The 24,313-nt window shown below is 39.5% G+C and overlaps 2 protein-coding genes across 6 annotated transcripts; one reads left to right on the forward strand and one right to left on the reverse strand.

The window, feature by feature from the left end:
* Positions 1 to 1,014: 1,014 nt before the first annotated feature.
* On the reverse strand, positions 1,015 to 16,855 carry SLC39A9 (solute carrier family 39 member 9). 4 transcript variants are annotated; one of them, XM_090141134.1, is made up of 8 exons: positions 16,719 to 16,799; positions 16,165 to 16,282; positions 12,392 to 12,500; positions 9,492 to 9,683; positions 8,836 to 8,904; positions 7,673 to 7,758; positions 5,109 to 5,243; positions 1,015 to 3,562 (listed from the first exon to the last, which is right to left on the reverse strand). In XM_090141134.1, exons 2-8 carry the CDS (start codon positions 16,258 to 16,260, stop codon positions 3,332 to 3,334), a joined length of 918 nt encoding a protein of 305 aa, XP_089997260.1. In that variant the 5' UTR covers positions 16,261 to 16,282; positions 16,719 to 16,799; the 3' UTR covers positions 1,015 to 3,331. The 4 variants fall into 4 exon arrangements, with proteins under 4 accessions (XP_089997260.1, XP_089997259.1, XP_031449515.2 ...); XM_090141133.1 differs by lacking the exon at positions 16,719 to 16,799 and adding an exon at positions 16,484 to 16,699; XM_031593655.2 differs by lacking the exon at positions 16,165 to 16,282 and having other exon boundaries at positions 16,719 to 16,855.
* ERH (ERH mRNA splicing and mitosis factor) lies at positions 16,807 to 23,755 on the forward strand. 2 transcript variants are annotated; one of them, XM_031593656.2, is made up of 4 exons: positions 16,807 to 16,945; positions 19,549 to 19,636; positions 20,798 to 20,918; positions 23,247 to 23,755. In XM_031593656.2, the coding sequence occupies exons 1-4, from the start codon at positions 16,943 to 16,945 to the stop codon at positions 23,347 to 23,349; spliced, it is 315 nt and encodes a 104-aa protein (XP_031449516.1). In that variant the 5' UTR covers positions 16,807 to 16,942; the 3' UTR covers positions 23,350 to 23,755. The 2 variants fall into 2 exon arrangements, with proteins under 2 accessions (XP_031449516.1, XP_089997264.1); XM_090141138.1 differs by lacking the exon at positions 16,807 to 16,945 and adding an exon at positions 18,989 to 19,042.
* The last annotated feature ends 558 nt before the right edge of the window (positions 23,756 to 24,313 follow it).

The following is a 24,313-nucleotide window of genomic DNA, read 5'->3' on the forward strand; positions in this document are numbered from 1 at the left end:
TGCACCGAGGTCCCCTGAGGAGTAGAAAATGATACCAGATGGCCTTGACTACGTGCAGTACTGATTTACTGTGACAGATGGGATGATAGGTAAGAATGGGGATATGATAAAATATGGTACTTCATTAACTCATTAAAACACACTGCTTCAAGAAAATAATCTTCCATGTGGAACAATTTGAAATGGTTCAGTCATTTATGATTTTATATTCTCCCTATGACATAACCAGAAGTTTCCTCAGTCACTGCAGCTTCAGCTGTTATTGAAAAGAACAGTTCAACGCAAGAAATAGAAGAGGCAGCAAAAAGAAAATATTTGCCACTTCTAAATAGATACAGGGAAAAAAAAAAAACAAAAACAGTCTCATAACACTTGAGTGCCAAAATGAAAACTGTTATCAGACTTCTCTGTGACAATTTTAAGTTGTCAGTGTTTTAATAAAACATCCCTCACCTACTGCTATACCCTGGCCAATAGTCCATGACTCATTGAGTGGCTGTCCCAAACTGTGAACATGACCTGAGGGATGGGGAAAAAGCAAAGATGACAAGACTTTCTAAACAGTGCTGAAGGTTACACCAGCAGTGACAAGACTGACTTACAAATCCTCATCAACACACACTGAACCCTAAAAGGTATTATCCACAGCCCCTAAGCCATCAGAACTGTTACACACAAAACGAGGCCGAAGGGAAGCAGTGTCAGGATGTAATGAGTGGAGCTGGACGTGTGCACAAATGACAGATGACAAAAATGTGGCTCTGTATAAAGAAAAAGATGTAAAAGTAACAGCAGAGTCATTTTTTGCTTTTTGTCTCTTGGATTCCAGATGTAGTGTTTTCAGTGTAGAGGCTGCTAGACTAGCATCTGAGAGAAATTCAAGGCTCTCCTAGAACACTGCAAATGAGAACAGATTCCCCACAGCCTGGTGCAAATCAGCATCATCTGCAGGAATCAACACTCATGTAAATTCATCAGGCTCATTACAATTTGCTCTCTGGATCAGTTTTCAAGAGAACTCCCTCTTCCATTATGAACGGCTAGTGGGAAAAAAAGACTCAACTTGTAGATTCAGATAGATAGCCTACACTTCTAGAAATGCTGTTCTACAACTTGTAAGCATCTGTTACCGCATCATTATTTCCTGATTTGTTACAGACCTTGAAGCTCTCCAGATTCTGGAAACAGTTCAATCGTGTGGAAGAATTAAGGTAGACAAAATAGTGAGATCATAAGGAAAGAAGGTAATGAAGGGGAAATAAGGGAAAACACTGGGAACTCTGGTGTAAATATCCCTGTTACCACTCACATCATTTGCAGTAGCCTCTGTTGCTGAACATTTTAACAGGTAACTTACTACTAAGTTACTAGTTGCATATATATGTTGTAAAAAATGCTTTAAGAATGTAGATCTCATCCACACCATTAATTTCACAGTTGTAAATCAGAAAGAAAAGAAAAAAACTTTTGAAGGTCTAATTTGTTCGGGCCTGATACATCAATTCTATCTTCAAAACAGTATCTTGAGTAAGAAGGTAAGTCCTAGTTACTTTGCAACTATTTTCAAATTAACCTCCTGTAAAATACACAAATAAGTACTCCTGGGGATCAGCACCAGGTACAAATCTAGAACACATTTAGGTTGTTACAAAGCCAACAGACAAGAGCAACTACTACTCCAAGAGCCAGGCCATACCCATTATTGACCTAGCAGGCAATTAGGAAAATGATAAAATGTAAAGAAGTTAAGAGGCACGATGCCCTGTGCAGTATAAGTAATAAATGGCATGAATGAGACACGGCCATTCAAACTGAAACAATAAGCACTTCAGGAAAAATACTTCAAGCCTTGAAAATCCATATAAAAAAACTATTTGGCAATGTTATCTTTAAAAAGTGCAGGAAAAGTATAGCTTAAAAAGGGTACAGCATTAAAAAGTTTGCCCCTAAAGAGTTGAGTCTGTGCACATCAAGCATTCCTGACTTCTCAATGCACTACAGTTATTGAAGTATAATATAATTTGCATAAGATAAAAGGTGCCTGACAAAAAAAAAATACTGTGCCTTGGAAAGGGATGATCTTTTAGCACCCATTTGCACTGAGAGGCATCAGCAGTTGGCAAAAAGTCCTCAAGTAGTTTCACTAGACTAATGATCATCAGTAAGAGGCGAATGCAAGATTCCCCAAGGAAAAGCAAAATCCCTAACAGGGCCACTGAAAACCCACCAGGTTTTGCTTTTGTCTGTTTGTTCTTTTTGTTTGTTTTGAACTGCTTCAGAAACACTTTGTACCCTACTGTAACATAAATATTTACCTACAGATCTTGTTACATTAGCCTTAGTATATTTTATTTAATAGAAAAAAACCAACATAAAGAAAACAACATATGCCCCCACTGATGTCAGTGGTTCAGACTCTTGAAAGTGAGCCAGTAAAGTTCTCTGGTCCCTCATCAGCCATTTCCATCAGATTTCTACTCCCCAGAGTCCAGAAGAGCTTGATTTCAAAGGACAATATAGATCTCTCTCACAAGTAGCAGCAGTGTAATCACAGAACCAAATTACTAATACCTGCTAATGTTTTTGGTGCTTTACACGTCAGAAGAAAATATTGCCTGTTTCAAACTTATTAACAACTGTATGAACAACCACCACAATGCTCTGCTTGCTTCTATTCTTTATCTTAAATAATTGAATACACTGAAAAATTTGTTCTTTCTTAGCCTGTTGATTTCCTACTCTAACATTACACTTTCTCTAGAGTACTTCTTTCCTGTCAATGTCACCTGTTACAACAGCACCGTTGTCCAGAATTCTGAGCGTAGCCCACTCCTGTAATACAATTAATGATCAACATTACAAGAACAGTTTGCATTGTCAAGACAACATGGATTCAGTGGGGGAGAGTCCCCTTCTTCATTTGTAAGACTTCAACCTCTCAAAAGGCAGCCATTCTTTGTTTATCTTCTCAGCTGTGAAAGCTCAAATGCAGGATGCTTTGGTGATTGCAATTTCATGATGAGTCACTACATTCTTCCCCACTCACCTTTCTTACACTCCAAATTCCATCTTCCCTGAGAATAGGGCCATAAGTAACAACTAAAATAACAAATGTCTTCAGAAAAGTTACGCAGAATTTATGTCCGGCTGCCAAAGTACCTTTTGCTATACTAAAAATTTTCCCAGTATTCCTCATTTTGCAATCAAGGTTCCTTCTGAACTCCATAAAGTAGATGGGATGGATGATGGATAAGACAGACAATGATAAAGGGAGCAGCTGACATTTACTGCTCATGTCAGATCAAGGAGAAGACCGGTGAAATTTGAGCTTTTAGTGATGGTGTCCAATGGACAAAACTAGAGGAATAAGGCATCCTAAGACCAGGGCTGCCACCTCCAGACGGCTGAGTCCTTTTCCTCCAGTTGATTCAGGTCTGTGGCTATGCGCGATTCCTCCTACTTCTGGGAGGACATGAACTGTGGCAACGTAAAGAAAGGTCCCAGCAGAAAAAAGCATAGCAACGCCGGTGGCATTGACTTCTGAAAGGGCTTCTTTGCTGCTCTGTAGAATTGAAACAAAAACACAAGGAGGAAAAAAAAAAAAAAAAAAAAAAAAAATCAGGATATGCGTAAGTTCTTCAATCAATAATAAAGAAATCCTATAAAGGTCCAGGCACAGTAGGATTTTTACCAACTTTAAACTGTTATTGCTGTGAATGAATTAGTGTTGCTTAATGTCTTGCACTTCACATGCGGCAACTGGAATTATAAAGTTGATGAGGGACAAATTATGTTTTGAAAAATACAAGGTTCAGACTGCAAAGCCATCAAACTGAGGAACAACACTCAGAACTGACTCTCCTTCTAAACAGTGTTCAAATAAGATGTTATCCTTTAAATATCTGCAGGTAGTGAGACAGGAATTGCTAGATTTAAGTTCCAAATAATGATTTTCTCAATATTTCATTTAGATGTGCAAATGAACAATAAAAACCTTTCCAGAATTTCCACACAAGCTGCACAAATAAATACAACCTCTGGATCAAAAGCCAACCACACAAAAAAAACAACCAGCACCTATTCATATTAGGATTAAGACCTTGCTATGTGCATCATTAATTGTAATGAAATGCAAAACTGATCACATGATTTTCAAGACACTTCTTGAATAGTCTCTGACTCAAGTGCAATGCTAGTTCTTTGGTAAATTCTCAGGTTACTTTTCCAAAGAGAAAAAAATGCATCTTCTACCCCAGCCTTTATGCCTTAGCAATTCTCTGTCCATTCTGAAGTGCAAAATGCAAAACCAACATCAGCAGAGTGCTCAAACACCATTCTTATTTCTATTTACAAACCCTTTCTGGTACTTCCTGCACATACAGTACCAGCTAGAACTGCCTTCCAGCAAGCAAAGGATTTACTTAATCTTTTCTCTCATGCTTTGAGTTTTATGAGATAACATTTTAAATTCTTTATGACATAGCTTCATAGTGTGTAACCAGGACAGCCTACAGAAGTATCTGTAGGATACAGCAGTATCAGAGAAAAAGCAAGAAGGGGAAGAAACATTTAATTTGGAGAGAGATGCCCATTTCACAGACATGAAGTGTACATAATGAAGACTATGCTTTTAGGAGTGTGAAAGGCAAAAGGGCTGTTCTAGCAAAGAGGGATTAAGCTTCTGACATGTTGAAAAAGTCTTTGTACTTAAAACAGAGAATTCTAGCATGACAGGAAAGACATGCAGATAGAAAATAATTTTTGCTAATTAAAATGAGAATACATGCAGCAACACTGAAAATGATTGAACTATGTAGTCACCAGATATTGTGTGTTATACAAGTAAATATGCTGAGTTGTCAAGCACAACACGCAAAAAAGGAAAAAAAAAAGATAAATCAGTCTTCTAAACAAACAAGCTACATATAGGAACCGTATCTTCAGTTCTGATTGAATGCAATTGTTTTTTGTTTGCTTGTTACCCCTACTTTACTTTGCTGAATTCTTCAGGCAATTCAGAATTGTGTTTTATGAATTTTATCTGATGTTCATTTCCCCTAACTTGACCACTAATACACATTTTGGGCAGAACAGAATCACAGACCTACCTTGCTTAGCCCTAAGTATGTCACCATGGACATAACAGGTGCTGCCAATGCAAAGACCAGCAAGTGTTTTCTAATTCGATTCCGTTCCAGCCCAGCATGCATCAGGAAGGAAACCAGGCCAAAGGCAGCTGGTGCCTGCAGAAACAGAATGAAACAATTACTTGCTAGTAATCCAAGCCTTTCTAAAATTACCTGAAAGACAATACAAGAACTTAGTTAAAATATGACTTACTCCACGGAAATGCACTGAATTGGAAGAAATTCAGGGAAAGAATATATATTTTCAGTTAACTCAAATAAGTGGAATTCTATATAACGTCCTATCTTAAGAACTTTCGCCATAATGGAAACCCATATTCTGCCTATCATTCAAACAAGCCACAGCCTACAATTTATTTACTACAACACCAATGAATGGAAACTAAAATAAAACAGACAAATATATTTAATTCTTCAGAGAAAAGGAAATAGGAGTTGTGAACCACAAAATGCTCTCCCCTCTTAGGTAACTGATGTTCTAGCTCTGTGTTACGACACATCGCTTTTGGGGTAGTAACACGTATCAGAAAGTTCATACAGAAAAAATTAATGGAATAATCTCCAACTGCAGACTCACAGATATGGATTGTTCCACCCATATTGTCAATTATTTCTTTATATAAAAAAGGGATAGAAGCAGGAGTTGAGATGTTCTCCTTGTGTGATTCTAGAACAAGGATTACAGTCACCATGCAGTGTTACATTAGTATTAGTGCAATGCTAGGAAAGGTACAGAAAGAGTAGAGATATTTGTGTAGTCATAAGCTTTAATACGTTTGTTCTGATTTGAATAGTTGCTATAATCTCTGTATTTCCATTAACTCCTGTAATTTCTTTTTTCCATCTGCTATTAGGCATTCCTAGATGGTTGGTTTCTGTAGCTAAGACAGAGAAATTCTACAATGAACACCGAGGGAAAAAGATTCCCAAAGATAGATAGCTATCAGCCTCCAAGAAGAACAAATGCTCTTCTGTTCATCGTTCAATTGCATATCAACAACAACAAATTATTTTCCCTTTTATGTGCAAGCACACAGTTTCTTATCCACAAGGCCACAGAAGATATAACTGTTCAATACCAACTATTTCTTGATATATTTCATGGGATAAATTTTCTTCCAAAATTGTGCAATTGCACAATTTTAGAAGACAGAGACTTTGAATGTTAAGAATAACGACAGCAAAATGCACTTGGCACAAGCCATTAAGTAAGCCTTGCAGGAAGATGCAACACCTAGCACTACCTTTGAAGTGAGTTGCGTAAAGAACCATTTATTGCAGAAACAGTGAATGAAAGACATTCTAGATGGGAATTTCCTAACATTCTGGATACAGTTGTGCAAGCAAGACTTTAGATGAATGTATGACTAACTACTGTAGTATGTGTATGTGCTGCTGTAAATCATACACATCAGCACACATCCGGAACCTACACAGTCAATATACATTCTTGCATAAACACTAAGAAAAGAAAGCTCTCCTTGTAAACATAGTTTTCCCATGAGAAAACTGTTTACGTGCTTTTTCCTGCAGATATGACAGATGTTAAAGCTGCTTCAATAACAGAGACTAACCGGAAGCTTTCTTTAGTATTCCAATCTTAAGTAGGCTCAGAAGACTAACCCTGTAAACTGTGAAACCTTTAATTACATAAATATCCTTTCCATTTTCTGGGCAATAAAAAAAAAAACAAAAAAACCCACCAACTCAAGGAAACAACAACAACAAAAACCAAACCCTAAAATCTGTGTGACGAGCATAAAACCACAATCTCTCCTTGAATACACTAGCACATACTCCCATGGTCAACCTCTAGAACTGCGTGCACATCTCTTACAGCAGTAAGAATTCATAGAATGAGCTGGGTTGGAAAGGACCAGAATGATCATCTAATTTCAACCCCATGCTATGTGCAGGGTCGCCAACCACCAGACCAGGCTACCCAGAGCCACATCCAGCCTGGCCTTGAATGCCTCCAGGGATGGGGCATCCACAACCTCCTTGGGCATCACCACCCTCTGTGTAAAAAACTTCCTCCTAATATCTAAACAAAATCTCCCCATCTCAGCTTAAGACTATTCCCCCTTGTCCTATCGCTATCCACAAATATTTTTTTGAATTCTTTAGACATTGCAGGAAAACGAAAAACAAGCACACACCAACCCTGACACCACCACCAAAAGCACTAGCTTCAAAAAAAAAATTTGCTTCAGAAAACATAACGTGATGCTGACACATTTCTTAAAAGCTGTTCTTCTCACATCACTTTTGAGAGACAGTCTTGTTAGCCATTGCAGATAAGGTAGTTAGTAACAAGCACCAATTCCTTCTCATTCAGACTTAGCACCCATCATTTGCTATTCTGTCATAAATCATAGTCATGCAATTTGGTCCTTGAAGTTGAGTTACTAATCTGTTCATTTACAGATTACATCACTAAGGACACTTAAGAACTTGTGTAAGTTCTGGATGCTTTAACTTGTCTTTTAAAGAACAAAATACATGGGTTTTCAATGTTGGCTTACCTTGTGCAGCATAATTGCAACAAACACTATCAACTGGACACTAGTCTGAGAAGTAGAAGCTGCTGCACCCAATGCAACGCCATCAGCTGAAAGAAGAATAAGAATTCCTGAGTTACTCCTTCATGTAAATTTCAGCCTTCCCCTGTGCTGGTTGCAGTAGAAAACATTTGAGAAGTCTTGATATTCAAAATTCTATCAACATAAACAGTCCTGCACATCATTCACTCCCCACTGCCTCTTCAGGCACAATTTCAGGCAGCACCTCAAAACCACACAAAGTACAATGAGAATCTGTTCAATATTGACACAGCCTGTCAAATTAGAATCAGGCAACAAGTTTACTAGTTTTAGTTGTCTGTTTAAAGCATCCTCCTCTCTGAATTAAACAAGCTGTTTCAGATTCTAAACGTTGAAAGAACATTAACGGCTACTATTTCTATTTACATTTAAATGTTACTTTTTTCTCATTTAACAAATATGAAATAGGAAACGGATACTATATTAATCCTTAATATATACTCTCATCAGTGAAACATAACCTTTGGATAAATATTTAGGACATCTGCACAGTAATTCTCAGCAGAAGAGAATAAAAAGCATGTTTATATTACATATATAATAACTACAACATCAGCATGGGTTATACACAACTCTTTCAATCCCTGCACGTCAACATGTATGTGTTTCAGTTAAACATTTGGGCTCTTCTCTATAAACTCCCTTCTGATCACAAGATTGTCCTGGGTTTATTTTGGCAATTTTTTTGTTTATTTCGTAGTTTTACTTTTTTTTAAATATTTGTCAGTTGAACCAACAAATAAACCTAAAAATGTGTCATACTACACATCAAATGTTTAAGCATATATTAAAATATAGCAGATAAGGAAGTCAGCAAAGAATTGTACAGGCAGGAATTAAGCACCACATGAAATTATAGATGGGAAAAATAAAGGAGAGAAAACACAGAACTCGAATACAATTCCATGAAACATTTTGAGTATGAAGTATGTTTTCTCAGTCAGTTTTGGTGGGGAACTGGTTTTGTTGTTGGTATAAAATACAGCATCTTTAAAACCAGAACACAAGTATTTCTATCACACCTAAAGACAAACTGCATAGAAATGGAAGTTGCCCTCGAGTTTTAACAGTAGGTCCCACATTACCTGCAGCATGGACCACTAATCCCAGCGTTGTAGTGATTTTGGAATTGCCTGATCTAGCAGCTTCTGGATCTGAAACGGTCATGAAGAAAGTAAAGGTAAAAGAATAAATACACAAATTAAGCTGAAATAAAAGAATCTAAATATTACTACACATCTCCCTCAGTCATAAACAGCTTAGAAAGTTGCATTTAAAATTATCAGCTTTTGCATTTCTGCATTAAATTTATATATTCTTGTTCAAAATGTGCATCTCTAACAAAGACCACAGTCAATTTTCTCCTGCTATTTGCTCTGATGACACAGAAAAGGGTCACAATATGTACAAATCAGATTTTTCTGGCAGATGTCTTTCGGAAAGTCAAAAAATAAATGAGTTATACCGCAAAACAGACATTAATTCAAGTTTAAAAACACTCTCCACACCCATACATGCTTGCACAGTTATTTTACATTAATGAAGTACACTCTCAAATTTGCTGGATTTCAGAACAGATTCCCAGAACAAACATTTTAAACAGATCCTGCCCTAAGTTCATACAGCACCTACTGAAATTCTGGACGTGACTGGTCAAATTAAATCCCAGTAGCATTCATGAAACTGCATCTTGCTAATTAGAAGTAATGAGCAAGCTTAACTGAAGGGTGTCTTTACTCACCATCTGTAGAGTGCACATGAGAGCTGCCTATCTGGTCAACCAGAAGCATGAAGACAAAGCCAAGGACAAGCGAAACACCAATGTATGCATGCAACCTGGAATGGTCATGGCCATACTCATGTACAACAGCGATTTCAGCAACCTTCTCAGACTCCATCACATGCTGCATCTCATTTGCTGGGTGATGCTTCCCTGCAGCAGGCAAATTAATAGGTTAGGAAACAGCAGACTAATGTGAGGCAATCATTTCTTTCCTCTTTTGCTCAGTGTTCCTCGTACATTCTCAGACAATGCACAGAAGTCACTGCTTCACAGTTTTCTTAGCTCAGTTTCCTTGAAAGCAAGCACTTATCTGGTTTAACAAAGTTCTCAGTTTCCAGCTGATGTAAGTGAAGAACTCCTTCTTCTACTAACTACCAGAAACACAATTAGAAAGGTACAAGCAAAGATGACGAATAAAGAGTTTTCAGTTAAGCCCCCAACTACTGCATAGCACACAGCACACATTTAATTTCTCAGTTTCAGACTCTACGCTCATCTGAATCGTACATTCTTACTAAACCCCTGCTAACTCGACTAGAGACAAACCATCATGCTTGAAAACCCTTTGGGTGATGCAGAACAGGAATTTCGTACTCCTTGGTGTGCCTTTTACAATAAATAATTGTACTTCCATGGCAAGCAAGTCACTTTACGCACTGTAAGTGCTATTCAAATGTTTCCAGTGGGGGAACAGACACAGTAAATCTACTTCCACATCCGATATCTCAAAGCTAAGTCAGATGTTTGAACTGCATGCTGTATTCCAAGGCCCTGAGCTACCTATCATTCAGTACAAGTTGCCTCCGTTCCAGAGCAGGGAAAATGCTTACAACCCTATCTGTAAATCCCTTTAGCGTTCTGATAGGAAAACATTTCTTCTTCTTTTTGCTAGACCCAATGACAATATCCCTAATTATAATTATTTTTGTCCCTTCCCTACACTTCGGGAACACTATTAGTCATATAAACAACGTTCTGGTATTTACATGAGATGTCTTAAGAAAAAATTGTTTAAAAAAAAAAAAACAACACACACCTTCGATTATCCTACTTTTCTAGGAAAGATACCACATTCATTTTTGTAGTTAAAACTGTAACGTGAATTTTGCCCCTTTGCAGTATAAAAAGAAAAAAAGCTCCTTATCTTCCTTGGTCAACAGGTGAAACCATTGTCTTAGGATTTGAGTTGCAAGTGCAGTGTGCTGGGGGAAATTACAAACACGATGACAGAAAGCAGAACTATCAGATGAAAATCATTCTCTTGATGCCACTTAAACATTTCTTTAAAGACAGAATCACTTTCTTCACAATACTGTGAGTTCAGAATTGAGCCTGAAGCCATCCACAGGAAAAAGTTCTTGTTTACTAGATAAATATTACTGACATCCTCAATGCCTCCCTCCTGCCCTCCCAAAGTATATAGTATAAAAATTGTAGCTCTAAACATCTGGATGTAGATATGAACACAAATATGCAGGTGTTCATATTAATTGCATTTACTACTGGTAGTATCATTAAAATAAAATCTATTTCACTTAGAATTAAAATGAAATGGAGAGCAAAGCCACAGCTACAGCTCATTAGAGACATCCTACACCACAGCGTGCAAATTACTGTACATAAAAGCATAATCGAGAGGTATTTCCACTTCTTGATACTGGATGATTTTATATATTCTGTTTATGTTAAATCTCAAGCAAAACAGAAAAAAAATAGCAGAAGGTAACTGTAGATTAAAGTGGATTCTTAAAAAAACTCTAAGGGTACTGAAACAAGAAAAATACAGTAGCACAAGAAAAACAGCACTATAATTATCTCTCAACTACAGATTAGGAACAATGATATATCAAACTGCCACGATCTCTGAAGTCCTGACTCAAAAGGCCTTTCTCCTGCAACTGTTAAGTTGTTGCCATTTACCTTCCAACAAATTCCTGGTTCTAAACAAACTGAAGTCTCACACATGCAATGGTAATCCAACAGCACAATGCTTCAAGCTAAAGTAAGACCTAAAGTGTACTGCAAACTAATTTAATTAGCCCCAGCTATTTAAAATAAAGCTATAACCTTAAATCAATGTCTATCCAAGATTTTGTTATACAAGATGTGTTTATACCACCCAAGACTGGGCTAATTCACAGAAAAGGAGGCACTTCTACGTGATCACAATTGTTCAGCTGATTGCCCCAAGGAAGCCCGGTTCCAGCTTCAGGCCATTCTAACTGGCTTAGAACAGCATGGCCCATCACAAAAACAGCAGACTGCTGTGGGCAGTCCGGCAGCTGCTATTCAGAGGTTTTTCTCTACACTTGTAAGGAGTTACGCATACTTAAAAGTTCTACAGTTTCAAGGAGAAAACAGTGGCAAGTACATACAGATCTATAAAACACTTCAAACAATTGCTAAAATGCGTGGTGAACTAAACTACAAAAAAAAAAAACAAAAAAAAAAACAGCAAATAGCCCATAAGCTTTTCCTCCCACAGAGGCATCCCTATACCCTTTCTCCAAGGTTCCAGTGCAAATTTAACTCTCTCCATAATAAAAAACATTACACATAACCTACTGTAACAGGCTGTGTGATTCCATGGATGGTACAATACAAGAGATGTGCAAATGGCTAAATTGCTCAGCAAGAATCACCTGATGCACAGCTTGATGGCGCTTCTCTGTCAAACCACCAGGAACACAGTATTTTATCTATAGCAGTGATTTTATGCTGCATTTGCACCATACTGCTGTGAAACTCCCTGCCAATCTCATGTTAGAAGTCCTAAAAGCATACCCTAGTAAGTCACAAAACTACAGCCTAGGTTATCTTTGAACATGGCCATCTATAGACACAGTTTTTGTTCTTACCCTCCAAAATGTCTTCATAAAGTGCATGTACTCCTTCCGGCACAATGACAGCCAAGGCAGTCCCGCACAGCAGCCCAGCACCCAGAACAGTCACCAACTTCAATCTCTCCTGCAAGCAAGCACAAAACAAGTATCACCTTTAAGAAGGATGGTGCTTCCATTACTCTCCCTCATTCACAGAGTTCGAAGTGCACAAAACCTACTCCTGATTCTTATTCAAGAGTGAACATATCCAGGGTCTGACACAAACAATTGAAATATGAAAGAGACAACCCATTAGAAAAGCAATGCCAGAGAAGAAATGAAACACCACATATGTGAGAACAGCACGGATTGTTATTTTGGGCACTAATGATTATTTGGGGCTAATTCACCCCCTCAAACTGCAAAATCTACAGAGACAGAGGAACATGGAGTGTCTGAATTGGAGCATGTTTGCAATTCCATATTTTATCTCCAGTCTGGTTTTGTTAACAAACAGATCTAGATACTAGAAATCACATTTAAACATGCAATTTCCCTAAAGCCTCACCTACGTATGGCACAACAAATTATCTGTTCCCAAAAATGACAAAGGAAAATACAAAAATAAATAAGTTACCTAATAAAAGTCAGAAAAGCAAGAGAGACAGAAACATAATAGTCTCTACAGATGCAAATATGTTGGTCAAGTATGTCCAATTAGCAGCTAAGTCAGCTTTTTTTATACAAAGACAGAAAATGGCTAAGTTAGTTAGTTTTGCAAATTTGTAATTAAATCTTAAAATTATACAAATTTCATGCTTTTATGAGATAGTAAACAAAAGTAGTGGCTAGTTCACATTCCAGGATAAGTTTCTACAACATGCTTTATTATTAAAAAACAGCACAAAAAGTAACTATTTGCTACTGTAAGGATTATCTCCCTAGTTATATTGTAATTTTGGAATAAACCAAACCAAACAAAACCTTTGAGATATTGCCCCCCCTCTCCACTGATGCACCATTTGTTTAAATTCTGTTTTACCAATATAAAAGGATGGTCCACTCTTACTTTTTGCTTCCTTGTGACTACAACACTGACAGGCTAAAGTCAAAGCAATACACTGAAAATCCAATTCTATAAACATCTAATAGACTCCTTGCAGAGTTCACTTCTATAATTTCTGTAATAGCCCATAACGTACAGCATATTGTAATAGTAAAAAATGTTGATCCTTTTGATCCTTATAATAACTGATTACCGTATATTTGGCAGGGGCAGAACAATCATCTCCCACACACAAGGAGATGTGTGTCACCAAATACAAACGTTGACTACCAAAGTCCTGGAAACAAAGGTCAGCATTCAAACGATGGGAAACCACTGATAGCGTATTGCATTACGCCATCTGTTCTCTCACCCTGCTGCAGTGACACGTTGGTTAATCTCACCTAGAGAGGTGACGTTCGCCTTGAAAAAACAGGAGGCTCTGGAGAGATGCACAGCTCATTACTGGGGAAAATTGGAGTGGCGATATGCAAGAGATGACCCACTGTTCTTGAAGTAGTTTTGCCAAATTATAGTGCCCCAAAATGAGAACAAGATGCCTTTTATACTGCAACACTATAACCTCTCTTCTACATGGTACGTGTCCACATCTGCACTTGGATGTATGAGTAAAAGTACTGCCAAACAACCTGGCCTACTGCGGTGTTACTACTACTGCAAACACGCGGCACTGCTTGAATTCAGACACCCGTATGAACACAGATGAGTTGCTATTTCAAGAGAAGCCTACATCTCTTTTTCAATATGAAATACTTTGAAATGGTGAATATAGTGATATAATAACAGCAGCTTATTCAGACAGGCAAAAGTCATCTAGTTTGATCTAAGAAATCAAATAAATTCAGTTCCAAAACCACTTGTGTATCTCTTGTTAGGAAGAGGAACAGAGTAAACAATGCTAAAAATACACAGAAAATCTTAAATTCTTCAAGTTAGCCAGCTGTTCTGTATTTCTTGGTTTAAAATCTTTAAAACTTACCTGGACCTAGAAAAACCTCACACCTGCTTTCAGCATCAAGCAGTTCCACTCCAGTCAGCCCTATAAGCTTCTTTTACTCAAGCAAAAGACTCCAACTGTAATAAGTGTGCCCCGAGAATTGTCAGAGTACAGTTTCTGACCCAGAGTTAGCCTAGCAGTGTGCATTTTTCTCTTACTGAGGTCACCTACAAAAGTTTTTGCAAACAACAAAATATGTGCTCCAATTATTTCACTCTAAAGTTGTCTGTGTTGCACAGGCTGAGCAATCACTTAAAACAAGACAATTATATCTTCTAATTAGACACTTCCAGGACTAACTTGCATATGCATAAAACATCTGCAGATATACCTCTCCTTTTTTTAAACCAGCAAAGCATGTGGAGCATAAAAGCAGCAACTTTAAGGCAAGTGTAGAATCGAACTAAGAATTCCTATGAGTTTATGATAACACAATGAACTTTTTTGTACACATGTGTAGTGCACACAGACATGAGGGAACATAAATCTATATATATAAAAAAATTTTAGAACACTATTACCATGCAGAGTCTGCTGTGATAGAATAAGGGGAAATGGCGTCAAACTAAAAGAAAGGAGATATAGAGTGGATATAAGAAGTTTTTTTACAATAAGATTAGTGAAGCACTGATACAAGTTGCCCAGGGAGGTGGCAGATGCCCCGTCCCTGGAGAAACTCAAGGTCAGGCTGGATAGCACTTTAGGCACCCTGATTTCATTGTAGATGTCCCTGTGCATTGCAGGAGATTTGAGCTAGACGACCTCTGAAGGTCCCTTTCAACTCAAACGATTATTTGATTCAATACCAGGCAGCAAATTCACAAAAAGTCCTTTGGATGTTTCAGGGCAAAACTGAGTTTTGAAGGGCAAGAAGGTAGCTGTGTAGTCTTGAAGTTATGTAAGGGAATTTCTGTCAAAGCATCAAACAAAGCACCAGCAAAACAGAACCAGACTAATGCTTACACAAAGATTTCAGAGTACATTCTGACATTTCAAAACGCTTAGTGGGCTACATCCTTAGCAAAATTAACAGACTTCCCTTCTACACTGTTCATTTTACTGCTCCCAAAGCATCCACTACATTGGTAATCACAAGACCAAAGGCCAGGTTCAATAATTTCCATGATTCAGTGGAAGAAGTCATTTATTTCTCTTCCAGTTCTCTTGGAATCTCCAAAAGTGGTACTGGTCCCAGTAGAAATGGAAAACCTCTCATAAGAGGGCTCCTACTAGCTTAGAACAATTGAACTGTCACTCTACCACAGCTTTGTGAAGGAAAAAATAATAATTAAAAAAAAAACCCACACTGGCATTAAAGGACGTTGGGTCCAGAATCTGCAACCTTAATAACTTTGACATATCATTTCTCAGATGCACTCAAGTGCATTCACTTTAAAACTGCTGTACTGCTTGAACCCTCATTCTGTTCACAATAGTGCTTCTCCCTTCCTTTTAGCAAAACCCTACACAGCCACAACACGTACAGGAAAGTTGTGGGACGCAGGGAGAAGTAACACAACTTGAGCTGCAACCAAAGAGATACAGTTTACCTCGTCAGTAACACAAAGCCCAAACTAAACCGTGAACCAAAACAAAGTGTTCTGAGAACGTTTTCTGAATTGCATACGTACACCTCCTTTGAACAGCCCACAGGCACACCGTGACTCAACCTGTGACCTCAGCGGTTCCTGAGGCAAGCTGTACCCTCCACTGCGGCCAAGGTGCGGCTGGGCGAAGCCCTCTTACCTCCGAGAAGTTCACGGCCAGGGGAATAATCCCTGCCACATAGCAGGCGACCAGCATAGCCAGGGACAGCAGGCAGATGGAGCGGAAGTCATCCATTTCGCTGCTCTCTGTCCGCTTCCTTTAAGTGAAATTCAACAGCACCCGTCCCACCTCGGCCCTCGCGCCTCAGCCCGTGCAGACGCCGAGGTCCCAGGAAGGGCTCTCGGCCATGGCTGCCCGACCCGAGCCTCAGCCCCGCGGGCCCGGGGCCTCTCTGCCGCTGACAGCGCCGCGAGGGGAGGAGAGCGGTCGACCGGGCCGGGATAGGAGCGGCCCTCACCTGAGGCAACGGGCAGGGCGGGAGGGCCTCGCTGTCCCCGGGGAGTGTGGGGAAGCGGCGAGCGGAGGGACAGCTGCTGGCAGGCAGAGGCCACAGGGAGGCCGCACGGCTGCCACAGAGGCCAAGTGGCACCTCCGTCACCTCACGCTTCCCCTTCCGGGGCTCTGCGCCCTCACACCCACGAGCCACCCGACTTCAAGATGGCAGGCGAGGCGGGAAAGAAAGGCGCCCTCACCAAAGATGGCCACCAGCTCGCCGCAGCCCGCCTCTCTCCCGCCATCCTCAGCGCGCTGCCGTGCGGCGCCCGCGCTCTCTGCGCGAGGCGCGCATGCGCGGAGGCGCTCTGGCACCACCGCCTCTATGGTCGGCCGTTAGCGCGGCGCTTCCGGCGGGCGCGGGGCGTTGTGGGGAATCGTCGGGTGCCTCTAAGTCGGCGGCGGAGCTCTGGAGCGGGGCGTGATGGTGAGCCGCGCCCCCTTCCCTTCCGCCTCTCTGGCGGACCGGGGACAGTGCGGGCGCTTCCTTCACCGCGGCACGGGCTGGGGGGCGGGCGGGAGGCAGCCAGTACGTAGCACCACGTGCTGGTGGGCGTCTGCCCCGCCGCCCGAGTGGGCCGCGATCCGGGAGCCCTCCGGGCGGCCCCACGGCGGCGCGGGGAACCCGTTACCGCGGCCTCGAGCCGGGCTGTGCGGCGCTGCTTCGCCGGCGGGCCGGGACCACCCGCCATGGCCACTGCGCGCCAACGGAAGCTGCGGGGCCCCGCCGCTCGCCCCGCCCCGCCGCTCCGAGCGGGGATGGCGGCAGCTCGCCGTGCCGGGCTCTTTCGCGTCGCCGCGTCCTGAGGAGCGACCGTATTTGTGCGTTTCCTGGTCCGCTCTGTGTTTTCCTGGCGATAAGGATAAAAACGATAGAAAATAGCGTAGTTTTGAAGCCCGCTGATCTTTGTCCCGTGTCTCTCAAGCACGTGTTCAGCTGGGCAGGGCATATTTCGAAGAGGGAAGCGTTCAGATCTCTGAATTTGGCATTTCCTTGCACGTCTGTGGTGGGAGAAGGGCTATTTGAGCAAATCACGATAAGTTGTGACTTTTTTCCTTTAAGGTGAAAAAAAATGGAAAGTCTGTAAAGAAACAGGACGCCACGCATTCATTCTACAGTAGGGTTGGTCCCAGGGGCAGCGATTTCAGTATTCCAGTGAAAAGGGACAGGCCTTAAAGGCAGTTAGTAGAGTATTGATGTGGATGACTTGATTCTTAGTCAGTTTTGTCCATCTATGTTTTGTTAAGTTTTCTCAAAGTCAATTTTTTTGATGGTGAATTTAGTTGAAAGAGATAAATAGATGTATACCTAAAACATCAAAGCTTTACTAGAGCATGCTGAATTGGCTGGTGCAGCCTGTTTTGTTGTTCCCAAGGGATCTTTAGTCAAATGCTCCCAGGCGGTCAAGAGTTCCAAGTTATGAAAGCTTGCCTGGTCATCCAGGAGCATTAAATATAAACACTGTTGCTGGAAGTAGTAGTTGGATAAGGCTTGGCAGTCACTTGATGCTCTGTTCAAGTACAGCACCCTTAGGAGCAGTAAGGTCCCAGCAACTCCTGACTGTGGTCATTCACTTCAGATCTGAGGTCCTCCAGGGTATATAGAAAGCAGATTTAGAAGCACTCATCTCCTTTGTGCAATTTTCACTGTAGCACATAGCTGTGAATTCCCCTTTCTGTTTCTCATAGAGGAAAACTCTTGCTCCTACTCCTGTAACATTTTTTCTGGGTTCCTCCAAACCTCCTCCTGCCACGTTATCTGAAACTGAACTTAAAGAACTGAAAACTGTATTCCAGGCATGGGAACGCTATTGGTGGCGGTGTAAAAATAAGTATAGTTTTCCACCACGTTCCCTGTAAATATTTGCCATTTTTATTTTTCTGTCATTGCATTTGAGCACTGAAATGGTGGCCGCTCAAGTGTGGGTTAGGATTTTTCTACTGGAGGCTGCTCAAGTTAAGCCTGGTAATGTGCTTAGGTGTGCATTTCCAATATGTCTAATTCTGTGGTTGCCTACATGAATTTTACAGGTTGCATACTCACCTCATACATTATCTTGAAAGTGTTGAATCCAATTAACAGTGCTAGAAATGCTGTTTCCTGTTGTGCTTGCATATTTTGTGACATGTAACCTGTAAATCAGATCACAAACTGCATACACTTCCAGAATGTTACACGGATGCTGCACCCAATTGATAACTATTAGAGAAATAATGCAAGCCACAGACTGTATAATCATCAGTCTTTCATGGAGAAGAAAGAGTTTGCAGGCTGACATTTAGAGCAGTTATCTGTGCCATAATTACAGTTTCAGTAGACTCACTGAAGTGTTAACATCAGCATATCTGTTTCTTGGGAAACAATCTTGAATACTAAGTGAAGATTTGGTATATAATTTGTGTTACCTTGGAGCTGAATAATTCCAAATAGCTGCTTGTGTTTAGACAGCAACGTTAATTCGGACTCCATCCTTGCTCTCGTTAGGATACTTAATTCACGCTTACAGCTTGCACTTGGAATACGGTAAGTAAATGCCACTAGTGAGATAGCTTCTATACACCAACTGTATTGGCTTGCTTTTCTCTTTAGGTAGAAAATACTGTTTGTGTTTGTTTCTTACAACAGAATTGCTGCTTTACTTGTGATTGTACACACTTGAAAAAGTTCTGTAAGAATTGATAGGACTGATTGGAAGCAGAAATTGTTATTGACACAGCTTACATGAAAAGTACTACTTGGAAAATGTATGTCCTTGCTCAGTGTTTTAAAATTATGTTACTTATTTGCTTGCCTGGTTAGTTTTGAGAAGCCTTTGCCATCTTAGTCCTCATAATTAACCTTTACAGACCAAAGATGTGCAGAAGTGTCATAAAGTAATACTGGTAACAGCTATTGAATGCTGCCCAGTTTGTGCAATGGTCTGGTGGCCAGAAGTAGAGTTATTGCTTCTTCTCCAGATAAACAACTTTGCGTTACCTGTAAAATTTCACTTTTTTTTTAATGCATTGTTTTCTTGTTTTGTTTTTCAGTCTCACACAATCCTACTTGTGCAGCCTACCAAGAGGCCAGAAGGCCGAACATACGCCGATTATGAATCGGTGAATGAGTGCATGGAAGGTGGGTGCAGACACTGGAGTCTAAAACTGTTGTTCAAATCCTGTTTGACATATCCCTATACATTCTCAGTAAGAGAATAATCTGCTGTTTGTTTTCCCCAAGGTAACTTGGAAAAAAACATTACGAAAGTATCTTATGTTTTTTTATTTACTAATGTTTTAGCAAATTAAAAATAGTTATTCTTTGTTTCTCTTTTTGGCTTAGCAAGATTGAGCCATGTTCAGTTCATCAGAGTAGGCAATATTTTTGGTGGGGCTGTGCAACGGAGCTGTCTGAATGCATTTCATTTCAGGATCAGAGTCCAGCTTTCTCACTAATTTTTTGTGCTAGCCATGTAAAGGTAAGATTGCTACTGGACATAATATGTATCTATTACACATAGTTTTATACAATTTGCAAGCTGGTGGCATATGTACCAGAAATAAAGTCCTGTCTGACATTAAGAGACTCAGTGAGCCTGAAGATTGAAATACTACAACTTAAAATGTGAAAGTTCTCTTAATGTTAAAAATTAACTCCAGAAGCCTTGAAAGACAAACAAAAACATAGTAAAGGCTCGCTGTATTACATTACTTTGAAATATATCTGAATCATTTATAGACTAGCATAAATAGAACTTACGTAAATTCATATACAGGTTTTTGCTGTCACTCACTTGTCCTTTTTGATACTTTCATCAAGAATGACCTCTTCATGAGATTTGAGTGGCTTTATATGACAGTAGTTACACTTCCTCAGGTGCTTGTACAGTGGAAATCAATGTAGCATTTGCTGTGTTAAAATCATCAGAAGGAATTTCGGGTTTCAGTTGGAACTTATTATGTAGAACATTAAGTCTGTGACAGAACTAAAACTTTTTGTTCTAGATGACGAAAATGCTTCTTTTCATGCATCTTACCTGGTTTTATGGTATTGTGTTTAAATGCAAGTATCTAGAACAACAGTATTTTAACTGCAAAATCTGAATATACTAATGTTGGTTTTCATGGTATTCACATATAAACTTTGCTGATATCTGTGGTTCCATATCTGGAGAAGAAAAACAAGAAAAATAGGAAAAAAAACCCAGCAAATACAGGCGTTTGGCTTTTGTTGTTGTTTTGGGATTTTTGTTTGTTTCCCCCACTGGTGTTACTGTTATCAATCTTTTTTTCTCTGCAGGAGTCTGTAAAATGTATGAAGAGCATTTGAAGAGAATGAATCCCAACAGTCCATCCATTACATATGATATCAGCCAGTTGTTTGACTTCATTGATGATTTGGCAGATCTCAGCTGTCTTGTGTAAGTTTAGTTGTACAAGTCCCTTTCAGTGGCTTACAGAATTCAGAAGTCATCCATATAAATCTTCATGTGTTTTCTTACAACTCACTGGAACCTGTTTAAATTGGGACTGGATCTGCTTTGTTTGCAGTTGATCCGATTGTTAAAGAGGCAGAACGGTAAAGGAATTTTATTTGGCTTAGGGCTTCATTATCAGAATGGTGGTAGTCTACAGAAGTTGCTTGCAATCAAGAGTTTACTTTGATCGAGGTGCTGCAAAATAGAAACTTCAGTAAATTCTGAATAAGTGACTGAAGACGCTATCCAAAGATCCCTAGCTAATGGTTTGAGTGCTCTTCTGAATACACCAAAATCTGTGTTAAGGTTGTGGGCGAACAAAGGAGATAGTGAGCACTTCTATTCTGATTGTACTGTAAAATCAATTGCTGAATTTCAGTATTTAGAATGTAGCCAGCATGGTAACTAAATCAATTAGTCCAGATCCTGGCTAGTTGCCATACCACAAGTTTCAGAGTAATGGTTTGTGATCACAGCATTATCCAATTTCACAACAATTCTGTAGGAATACAGATACAGCTCTCACGCTCGATCAGAAGATACATATATACATGTACTGATATTTCACTTGCTAAGCTCAAATTCTAGGATCTCTTTTTAAGCCAGTACAAACCTAGTATGGACATTCCTGCAGCTGTACCGTTGTCTTAAATCCCACTGTAAGTGTTCTGCAGCTGCACAGTTAACTGTCTTTGCCAATTAATCCCAGTTTAAAAAAAAAAAAACACTGCTAAAAGATGAGCACTGTATTATTTTCCTTTGCATCTAGGTGCACATATGGTATATCTGTTGCTGATAGTGACTTAGAATAAATACTGTTTACCAAAGTTTTCATTTGAATAAATGAATGCTATTATAATTTCTGCAAAGTTACCTTATTCTGCCATGTTAGACCTGGTGTTATATTGCTGGGTTAGAAGACGTTGTTTTAGTACATTTAACAAACTGAAGTTAGCTACTTGTTCTAAGTAGCAAATATTTTCTACTAGACTTCTTCCTTTCTTTATTAGGATTACAAACTTAATGTCACACCACATCCTGTTTCAACTTATAGTTTTCCACCAGATGGCATACATAGCACACAACATACCAGACATGGCCTGTGCTCATGGAGATCTATAAAATACTTGCTATCTGGTCTTGCAGTGTGGCATTATGAATGGATAGGGAAAAAGAAAGAAAAAAATAAATAAAAATCAATAATAATTCCCGAAACTAGCTTTTCTTACACTGCATTAAAATTCCAAATATATTGGTATGCATGAAAACTCCTTCTAAGTCTAGAATCTGTCATGCCATGTTTTTAAAAAGGCTTTCTTAAAAGCAGTATGCTTAGGGTTGTTTTTCTTAAGTGAAAACTGTAAAATATTCTGGATTTATACTTAGCTGCTTTTTGATAACCATCTTAATGTTCCTACCTGATGAGAAATACCCATACCAATGTTTAGAGGCTGTAACATTCACTGAAAATGCTATATTTGTCAAAAAACATTCGACCTTGAGGACTAAGGGGAAAGGAGAGCGTGAATCTTCACAGCGCTTTCATCTTTTATTCTAATTCTTCTCTAGTTCAGCAGTGTCTTGCATAACCAACTTGTTTGGCTCTGGGGAAAAATCTTGCCAGTAGTCTATTTCTAATCACCTGTCCCCAAGTAGCAAAGAAAATTAACCTGTGGGTTCTTGTTTTTAGCTTTCTTTTTATGAAGTGTCATTGTTTGTTAGATGCAAGCTTATCTCTGCTGCCAGCTGACAAGAATCATTTACCATCTGCCTGTTAGCCTTCCTTTACTCCTGGAAAGTTGTGTTTTCATTAATTTTATTTTTTTTAAATCCAAACAGAAGAGGAACACTTGAAAAATTATGCGAGTGCTTGCTTGAAGTTAAGATGAATGTTTGGCTCATTAAGACAAATTAAATAATGTTTCACGGTGCAACTATTAGTTTTTAATCCTGAGCTTCAGCATATTAAATTGCTTTGTTTGCTTTCTCCCATAAGTAGTTAATTATATTCATGAATTTAAATGCAAAATGTAGTCTCTTACTAGTCTTTACAGTATTTAGTTCTGTTTCAGGTTCTTACTGATCTGCAGAGTAGCTTCTAAGGGAACAGGACAAATCTCTTTGCTAAGTGGCAATTATCATTCACTTTTGATATTACTTGTGTTCTGTACACAACTTTCTGCCTCATAAACTTGAAGACACTTAATTGTTGAAGTATTTCTAGTAAATGTTCTGAGTTGGACCAATATTAATTCTTTTTTTTTTTTCTAGTTACCGTGCTGATACTCAGACATACCAACCATACAATAAAGACTGGATAAAGGAGAAGATCTACGTCCTCCTCCGCAGGCAGGCTCAGCAAGCAAGCAAATAATGGGGGCACCATCCTTACGTGGGTTTGGGGGAGGGCTTGGACAACAGGTGTGTACAGAGTGCAGTAGTGAAAGTTTTGTATTATAGTCATCCTGTTGCCATCTTGTTAAACTCTTCAGTCAGGCCTGAATTGTTAGAGATGCAAGGATTTTGTTGGATTCGACCTTTTTTTTTCCAGTGTAATTGAAAAAGAAAGAAAAGAAAGTGCAGCATCTTCAGTGAAGTTTTAATCTGTTTGTGTTTTTTTTTCCCTCTGGTCAGCTAATGGTCCTATCTTATTTGAACCCCTGGGGCTGTTCACATTGTACTTCACCACACTTACTGTATGTGCCCTTCTGTGGGGTTTCCACTGTTTAGTTTTTTCCTTGGGGCAGTCTTAACAGGAAATAAACTACCCTTTAGTTAAATTTGAGTGCTGAATTTTTTTGTTTGGGGGTGGGGGGGGATGGAGAGGCGGAGGAGCCAAGGATGTTGCCAAACAACAAATTAAGTCTTTCTTGCTCATTTGCTGAAAGAGCCTTAAAAGCTTATATGGGCTGAACCATGGTTGTCTGCTGCATTACATCACTGCTTAATGGTCTGCCCAGTTAACTTCTCCAGCCTAGCTTCAGCTACTGTCTTTCTTGGATCTTGGGGGATCCATGGAAAACACAGCAATTCTTGCTCTCGCACTCTAGACAAATGTCTTTTAAGAAGGATCAAGTTTAGGTGTGTCTGCTCTCTGGAAGCAATGATAGCTAAGAACAGGCTAATGTGTCGCATCACAAACCTCATGAATAATTTTATTTCCAAACTTCCTGAGAAAAGAAATAGGTGAAATGAGTTATTTTGGCAGGAGTCTGACCCAAACCACGATCAAAAGATATGGATCTGTTTGCATGCTCTGCAAAATGATAACCTCCCTACCTATACTGGAATCTGCTGACTTTGTAATCTTGCTGTACTGAAAAAAATTACTGCTGGAG

This window comes from Phasianus colchicus, chromosome 5 (assembly GCF_987193195.1).
Source record: "Phasianus colchicus chromosome 5, bPhaCol1.hap1.1, whole genome shotgun sequence".
In the NCBI taxonomy this organism is placed as follows: Eukaryota; Metazoa; Chordata; class Aves; order Galliformes; family Phasianidae; genus Phasianus; species Phasianus colchicus.